The sequence below is a fragment of the Gossypium hirsutum genome, chromosome D13, assembly GCF_007990345.1.
Source record: "Gossypium hirsutum isolate 1008001.06 chromosome D13, Gossypium_hirsutum_v2.1, whole genome shotgun sequence".
In the NCBI taxonomy this organism is placed as follows: Eukaryota; Viridiplantae; Streptophyta; class Magnoliopsida; order Malvales; family Malvaceae; genus Gossypium; species Gossypium hirsutum.
In genome coordinates, this window is record NC_053449.1 from 63,094,126 (window position 1) to 63,102,634 (window position 8,509).

The following is an 8,509-nucleotide window of genomic DNA, read 5'->3' on the forward strand; positions in this document are numbered from 1 at the left end:
TAAATTATCCATTTTAAGGAGTAAGGCCCTTGCCAACCCCTCGACGCCGCCCTTGACTCTCACACTAAAGCTTTCAAGCATACATAAATAATAAACAAGCCTTTCTTAAACAAACATAGCATTGTTAAACCTCCCATCAATGTGAAATTCAATCTTCTTGAATTTAGTTCGAGTGGATAATCAAATAACAAAGATCTAATGGGAATAGTTTTTTATTTAATTATTTATAAAAATTGAATCTCTTCGATTATGAAAACTTAAACACGTTAAAAAAGTAATAAAGATTCAATGTTTTTCGGTCAAAAGATGCTAACCAAATATGACAAATTACATGATATATATATTTTTTACGTTTTATGTTTGAGGTTCGTGACTGTCCCTCCAAAGTTTAAACATGCATTTTCTCTTTTGGAGTGCAATGTGTCTTACCATTACACGTAATAGATAAGTGATCCACTATTAATGTAAGTGCAAACATGAATGAATGTTGTAGAATTAAATATTTACATTTTCTTTTGCATATTCGAATGTTGTAGATTTAGATAATATTTGGATTCATATATTCTAATTACTACACATAAATGATTTGGAGGGAATGACAGATATTAAACTTAGGGAATATATTATCCAAATTAACTCTACTTTTGCAAATAACGAATTTGAATTTAGATATCAACAATCTAAATATGGATAGCAAGCTCGGATATATGAATCCATCATCCATTAACTTTTTAAAATTTGCTGACATATTAAATATTTAAATTCGAATAACTACTCGATCTGGATATTCAACAGATAATTTTATATATACAAATTTGGATTCGAATGACTTAATCAAATTTAATAAGTTCAAATACAAATAGTATAGAAACCACGAAAGATCCCACGTGCTGTCATCTCAAAAACATGATCAATTGATCAGATAAGATTTTAGTTCAACGATAAATTTGAATATTTAAAACTTTGATGTCCAGAATTTGATTTCTACTTTATGTAAATGTGAAAATTCTTATCAAATTTAATTTCATCCATAATTCAACACTTAAAATAATTAATTCTACTTGAATTATGTAACTAAAAAATGTCACCAAGTATTGAATTTGATACCATAAATGTGAATTATGTTATTTATGATGTCAATGGGATTGATGGTAAGCACTCTTGGACTGTTAACATGAGGTGATTATGTGAAAATGATGTAAATATATTGATTGAAATAATACAATTTTCTTTTTACCAAAAACAAAATTTCATAATTCAATTAAATTTTTTTATAATTTTACCGATGGAGCTTAATTGGTATGAGTATTATTGTCAATGTAGGAGGACATGGGTTTGAGTGCGTTGAAGCGCGTTATCCTCCTATTTATAGGTTGGGGAGTGGCTATGGGTAGTTTTAAGCATTGTGTCAAAAAGAGCAGATATGATCAAAACTTATAATTAGATTGTTCCAATTTTTTTTTTAATTTTTATACGATTAATATTTAAAAAAATTAACTATTAGATTTATTAAGATATTTATACTTATCATGGATGTAAATTTCTGAATCAATTCGATATCTTTATCTTATCGATCTAAAATATTATTTATATTAACGTATATTTAACGATTGAAATTTTTTACATAAAACGAATAGTTCAAAATTTTTATTTTATGCTAAACTTGACATACATGAGTTTTATAAATGGAAAATGAAATATGACAGTTGGATTTTGTGCAATTTTGTATACAAATTTTTTATTCGATCCAATTCTCACAAACTATTAACATAATTTTCAATATAGCATCATTTCATATTTATATATTACCTACACAGATAATTATATTTATCCAATATAAAAAACTAATATATTTATTTATTTAAATGAGAATAATTGAATTAAAAATAAGTATTTGAACCACCATTAAAGTTTTATGAGTATAATTACATCAAATTAAACATTAAATCAAACTTCGGTATGATTAAGAAAATCATGTATAATTGAGATAAGCATTTTTTTCCCAAATAATTTTTTATTTATTTATAAAGACAAGCCCAATAATTAGAAAATTTTAGAGTTCTCAAAAGAGAAGCCCAACACTTTCAACTTTGTGGACCCTAGAAGAGTTTTAAATCATATATATTGATCATACATATAAAAATTATATTGAAAATTTGCTTAAATTGAATGCTTGACAAATGAAGGACTAGAATTGATAATATCCCATTAATTAAGGGGATATGAAATACTTTTAAATTGTTAACGATAAAATTATATTGAAAATTTGCCTAAATTGAAGGCTTGACAAATGAAGGACTAGAATTGATAATATTCTGTTTAATTAAAGGGCTAAGCCCTTAGCCGATAGACGGTTGCTATTATAAAAATCGTATTTTTTTTGGTAATTTATGTAAAAAAAAAATCATTAAAACTCTGAAGAGATTCAACTACCTGAAGAGATCTTGATAAGTTATGTCAATACGAGAAAATATAAAATTGTGAAAATAAAACAGTTATCGGCAACGGTTTTACATGTAATAGTATCATTGAAATAATGAAAGAAAATGAAGATATTGAATAAATTTGTCAAGAAATATAAAAATGGAATAGATTGTCCAAAATGGAAAGCCACAGTTCGAGTATAATTAAATTCGTAAAGTTTGAACCATTAGTCCAAACGTCTAAATGTATAAAGCTAGTGAGATTCAAATGGTTAGTTATGTGAAAACACAATAAGAAATATGAAGTTTTTGTTAACTTCTGACATTGATTATGAAAATATATCATTTTGTGGTCGATACAGTAACCTTTAGATATTTAGTATGGCTGTTCATGGAAATTTGATATGCGTCTAATGATTGTTGTTACAAGCTTTATGTAAATCACTGTATAGTGGAAGTTTGCATTAAAATCCTGAAAGTATATAGAAATATTTGGGAATTTGTTCAATATATTTGTGTAAGTATTTATTAAATTGATACTGGTAAATTCAACTCAGTGAATTTTCATAGAAGGATCATGATTAACGTTTGTTATAATTATTGTTGAAACTCCTAAAGAGATCAAAAATATATATCCTCTAAATTTTTCTTCACTTGTGGCATTTAAAAGTATAATGATATAAACGTTTATCAAACACTGTTCAAGTGGTCACTTGAAAAGTTAGTATTCAACATTGAATACATAGAATATAAGGTATTATGTGATGTTGTCATTAGGGGGAGTAAATACGCGCTGTACTCTTTATCTCTTAATCGAAGTTTTGTCCCACTGGATTTTCCTGATAAAGTTTTTAATGAGATAATATGTTATGCGTATTATAAATATGTGTATTTTTTCCCTTCACTAAGAAAAAATTTCCCATAAGATATTTATTTTAGTAAAATTTTAACAAGACATATTATCTATCAATGGACATCCACAAAAAAAGTGTTATAAATATTTCATCATTAAAATAGATGTCCGTCGATACCGATAATAATTGAGTTAAAACTCAATCCGTAAAAAAGTAGAATTCGTAAAATTAAAAAGATATAAGTTAAAACCAAAATATCAACCTCTCATGATTTTCACATTAACAGATTAATAGGACAGTCGAATAATGATGAAAATGCTATGACAGACAAGTCACTGGGTAACATAAATATAACAAGAAAAGAATCATGAATGCAATTTAACAAAATAAATAAATAAATAAATAATATTTTTAACACTGTTGAGTTAAATTTACATGCACAGTGAAACTGCAAATTCTCTCTCTATACTGCCAAGCCAACCTTACCTAAATTGTTTTTAAAATAGGATACGTGATGGGATCGGCCGTATTATTGATTTTTGATTTAATCGGTTATTTTATTTTAATTAAATAAATTATTGAAAATTATAAGAGTAAAAAATATTTAAAACTAGAGAAAATTAAATTAATTGGTTTGACCATTGATTCAATCGTTTTTAACCTGTTTCAGCTGATTTCGCACGATTTCTTCAAAATTCGATTCAGCCCTTTATCCGAATTTATTGTTAATTTAACTGATTTGATTATTCAATCTAATCTCAAAAGAGAAAATCGAGAAAAAATTGAAAAATGAAAATTGAAAAAACAAAATAAAAGATAATTTATTTATATTAAAAAAACTTGAGATTAAATTTTCAATTATTACCGATTTCGAATTTAATATTAAATTAATTAACCATAAAACCAAATATAAAAGTAGAAGAGAGGTAGAAGCATAGAAATAGTGGTTTGTTTTGTTTGGGGAACAGTAAAAATAAAGAAAAGTACATACTCTGGTGAGTATATTTGTAAGCTTTGATATGACTTTTCATAAGCAATCTTTTTGACTTCTTTTTGCTGTCTGCCTGTCTCTCTCAAGTCTCATGTCACCAAAACTTTTCTTCAATTAAAGCAACCCAAAAAAAAACAAATTTTTTTGATGGGTATACAAATTAATTTAGGGTAGTGTTGTTGGTCCGATTGATTAGACTAGTTAGATCGAGAAGCGACTGAAATGTCAGTTTGGTAAGATGTATAAGATTAATTTATTTATAAGTCGGTACAGATTGATTAAATCAATAATTAAATTAATTTTTATTTATTTATTTTAAATTTTTTTATAATTCCTTTATTTTGAACTATTCAATTTGATGATTGATCGGTTTTAACTACTAATCCGATTAAAATTTTTTTGGTTAGTGTGGTTAGTAAAAATATGACATGGCTGTTAGTTGATTAACTGAGAATAAAATTTATTTGATGTGATGTGTATTTAATTATTGATATATTTTAGTTTTAAATTATAAAAAAATTTAAAAGATATAAAATATAAAAACATATTTAATTAAAAAAAATATAAGATCTCTTCAATTTTTATTTTTGAAAAAAAAATAAAAAAATTTGAATAACAAAAACCATTCAAAATTTAAAAAAACATAAATATTATATTTTAAAATTTTTAATTCACATTTTCAATAAAAAAATTGTAAAAAAGTAGATCTAAAAAAGAAAATATGAAAAAAAAGGAGAAATTATAGTTTCTAATGTAAATTAATCTTGATTAAGAATCCTTTTGGATATGTGGTGTGTTTATTTGCGGTTAATATAAAAACAAAGGAGATGATGAGATTAAATACTGTAGCCTGAGAAAAAAGAAGAAGTTAAACACACAATGTAGCACCCTTAACCAGGTCGAGTAGGTTTAACTTGAATTTGGTGAGCTACGTAAGTGACTCTCCATTAACTCTCAACCTAACCTTTAGTACACCACTTACTTACAACATACATTATGATAAGTTATAGCATAGCAACGGAATAATATTATACATAGAGTGTAAAACATGCAAGATTATCAAACAAATAGAGGAAATGTTCACATGTCACCTAAACAATAAAATTTAAGGGTTTGCAAAATGAAAATAAACATAATCTTTAAGGAAATTATTTTAAATAACAAAATCAAATTATTATAAATCTAAATTTATGTAAATAAAATCTCATTGCCTATTTCTTAGGTTTGTCAATATCTGTTCAAGGATGAGCCTCGCCAAATCATCTACCTTATCATTGCCATCCGCAACCCATCTACCTGCGAAGTAAGAGAGGAGTGGATGAGTTCAATGCAAACTCAATAGATAATCAGAAATAATCAGCATATATTTAAAATATAGTGTAAAATTGGAGGAAGACTTAGTCAACAAATAATTCCTCATTCTACTTCTTTCTATATCAACTAGTTATTAGCAAACAAAAAGAACTATCTTTGTATCTTTCAACTAAATAGCTATCAACTTTATAAAAAATAAATCACATCATCATTAGAGTAAATTAAAATTTTCAAAAATATGATCTCAAAGCAAACATTTAATGAGAATTTTTACCAATTCTTGTTTTTAAGCACTCATCAATGAAAATAAATCACATTATCAATTAGTAAATGAAGAGCCTTTGCTACTACAAGGAAAAGGAAGAGAGAGGGGATCTTGTTGTCTTAGGGTGAGTTTGGATGGGTGATGTATTGTAAGATTAGGTATTGTAACCATACTGTAACGTGAGAGAAAAAATAAACTAAACTAAACTAAACGCACCGCACCTCGTCCGTCCAAACCCACCGTTAAACTCGTATTTCTTGAATCTCATTAGTTAATGAATCATCTAATAATAGACACACTCCTTTCCACTTCATTTCGAACCTCAATTTCTCCCAAAGAAAGTTTGGATGAACTCAATAATAGGCTAAAATCAATCTTTAGAATCAAATTTCCTTTCTTCAAGCTACATTTCAACATTGAATGAATTATCTCATGACACTCCAAAAATCACTTCAAGTTATTTATTCAAATACAAATTCGATAGATGCTTCATGTTGGAGTCACGCAATAAATTTATTAATAAATAAAAACTAAATTTAAGTGATAAAATCTACATCCCCTCAAATTAGAATTACATTCAAGAACTTGGTTCACCTTTGATCAATGAGGAGTCTCTTACTACCAAGCTAAATCCAAAAGTAAAAGAGGGAAAAAAGAAAACAAACAAAAGGCTAAAACTATGGAACACCTTTTTATGTGTCATTGAGAGGATTCATTATCTTGTTCATTATCAGACCCTGGTTCATCTTCTTCATCAAAAGAGTCAATCCCATAAGCTGAATGTCCGTTCCCAAATGCCCTAATATGATCTTTTAGAGACCTTTTATGCTTAAAATCAGACCCACAACTACAATACCATAGCTTCCCACAATTCTTCTCATGTGTCCTCCAGTCACCTCTCACAGCAAAGCTCTTCCCACATTTCCTACACATAAATGCTTTAATCCCATGCTTCCTCTTGTAATGTGTTTGAAGGGTCCTGAAATCTTTGAGTGGCTTTGACCTTGGATGGTCAATGTTGTTCCTACACCCTGGTGCACAACAATAGCACGGCAACCTTAACATTGCTGTCGGTTGAGTTCCCCTTAAAGATTCAGGTCCTTTCCTATATTGAGATCCATGCCCCCACATATGCATCTATAAAATCAAAATCAAAATCATGGGTTATTGCTTGATTTAATGGTGATGCATGGAAAAAAAGAGATTAGGGTTTGTATATGTATTTGCTCTAGCTATTATTGTATGCATTAAAAGATGAGAAAACTCTTTGAATTAAAATGGGATTTCAATGTAATTTCATTTCACAAATTTTGACTTTACTTCACAGAAAAAAATTTGGGGTTTTTTAGGGGTTTGATGAAGATCATCTGATAAGCCCTGAGGATACTTACAGTTCTAGGCATCTGCCAAAGTGTGAAACACAAACTTCAAGGTACAAAAAAAAAAAAAAGAAGAAGAAGCATAATCTTTGTGTTGTTCAATCACATAATAAAAAGAGAAGTTTATAGTGATCTTATATTCTCAAAACTGGACCAGGTCTATATAGATTTATTCTTAATTTTCAAATCCCAACACCCTCAAATCATGCAAAAGTAAGAGATATGGACTATATGAAAAAGATTAATATATATACATAAATGTATATAATAATATTCAAAGTGTCAAAGCAAAAAAATAAAAAGAAAAAGAGAAAGATATGCAATAATAAAGTGTAAAAAAAGAAAAAGAGAAAAAAAAACCCTAAGGACCCATATGTTTCTTATCTTATAATCATAACCAAGCTTAAAAGTGAAATGTTGAAATCAAGCTGGAAAAGAAAGAAAAAAAATGGGTTTTTTTCCCTCTTTTAGGTGTTGAAAATTAAAAGAGAAGGCTTCTTCTTTTTTTTAATTAAAGGTTCCATTTTTATTGAAAAAGTACCTGCATGTTGTTGTATCTGTTGAAGGTCTTGAAGCAAAGTGGGCAAGAAAACTGTGTTGGTCCAATTAAAATTTGGGATGGTGTTGGGATCCAATATTGACCTTTGTTGAGTGTATTTGAAAGATACTCAGAAGCAACAATGGTATGATCTTCTTTATCATCTGTTACTTCTTGTGGTGAAAACCTTGACGACACCATCATCAAATCATTAGAGCAAGAACTAGGGCTTGGGAGTCCTAAATGAAGAGCAACAGTTAGGGTTTCATCATTATCTTCCAAGCTTTTTTTCTCCATTTCCATGGCTGCACTAAAAGATGAACTATCTTGTTGTTGTTGTTGTTGTTCTTCATCATGCCTTGTTGGGAGCAAAGGAAGAGCTTCTTTCAAAGGAGGGGAAGAAGGGAACCCGTTGTAGCCATTGATAGGAGCAAGTGAAGGTGGGGTTGAAGATGATGGAGATGGGAAAAAAGGGTTAAAAGGGTTGAGATTGAACCACCCATTGAAGTAATTAGAGTAAGGATCAGAATCAGACATGGTTGATGATCACTTGAAGAAGAAGATTTAGAGTTTGAGAGCAAAAAATCCCCACCCTAATAGTTTATATGGGGAGACTCAATAGGATCCACAAATTTTGAGAATAAAAATAAGGGTAATAAAAGTGGAGGAGAAGATAAATCTTGGAAGTTGAAAGAACAAGATAATGTTTGAAGTATACTGTGTGAAAAGTGAAAGAAATTCACAC

The 8,509-nt window shown here is 28.3% G+C and overlaps 1 protein-coding gene across 2 annotated transcripts; it reads right to left on the reverse strand.

Annotated features, from left to right (window-relative positions):
- Positions 1–5,459: 5,459 nt before the first annotated feature.
- Positions 5,460–8,509, reverse strand: LOC121225313 (zinc finger protein WIP2). 2 transcript variants are annotated; one of them, XM_041109576.1, is made up of 3 exons: positions 7,768–8,509; positions 6,536–6,984; positions 5,460–5,564 (listed from the first exon to the last, which is right to left on the reverse strand). In XM_041109576.1, exons 1-2 carry the CDS (start codon positions 8,299–8,301, stop codon positions 6,547–6,549), a joined length of 972 nt encoding a protein of 323 aa, XP_040965510.1. In that variant the 5' UTR covers positions 8,302–8,509; the 3' UTR covers positions 5,460–5,564; positions 6,536–6,546. The 2 variants fall into 2 exon arrangements, with proteins under 2 accessions (XP_040965510.1, XP_040965509.1); XM_041109575.1 differs by lacking the exon at positions 5,460–5,564 and having other exon boundaries at positions 6,224–6,984; positions 7,768–8,506.

Excerpts from the sequence above, each read along its gene's own strand:
- LOC121225313 (XM_041109576.1), bottom strand. The coding sequence starts at position 8,301 with ATGTCTGATTCTGATCCTTACTCTAATTACTTCAATGGGTGGTTCAAT. Across the intron at positions 6,985-7,767 it reads ACAGATACAACAACATGCAG|ATGCATATGTGGGGGCATGG; the intron begins GTACTTTTTCAA and ends TTGATTTTATAG.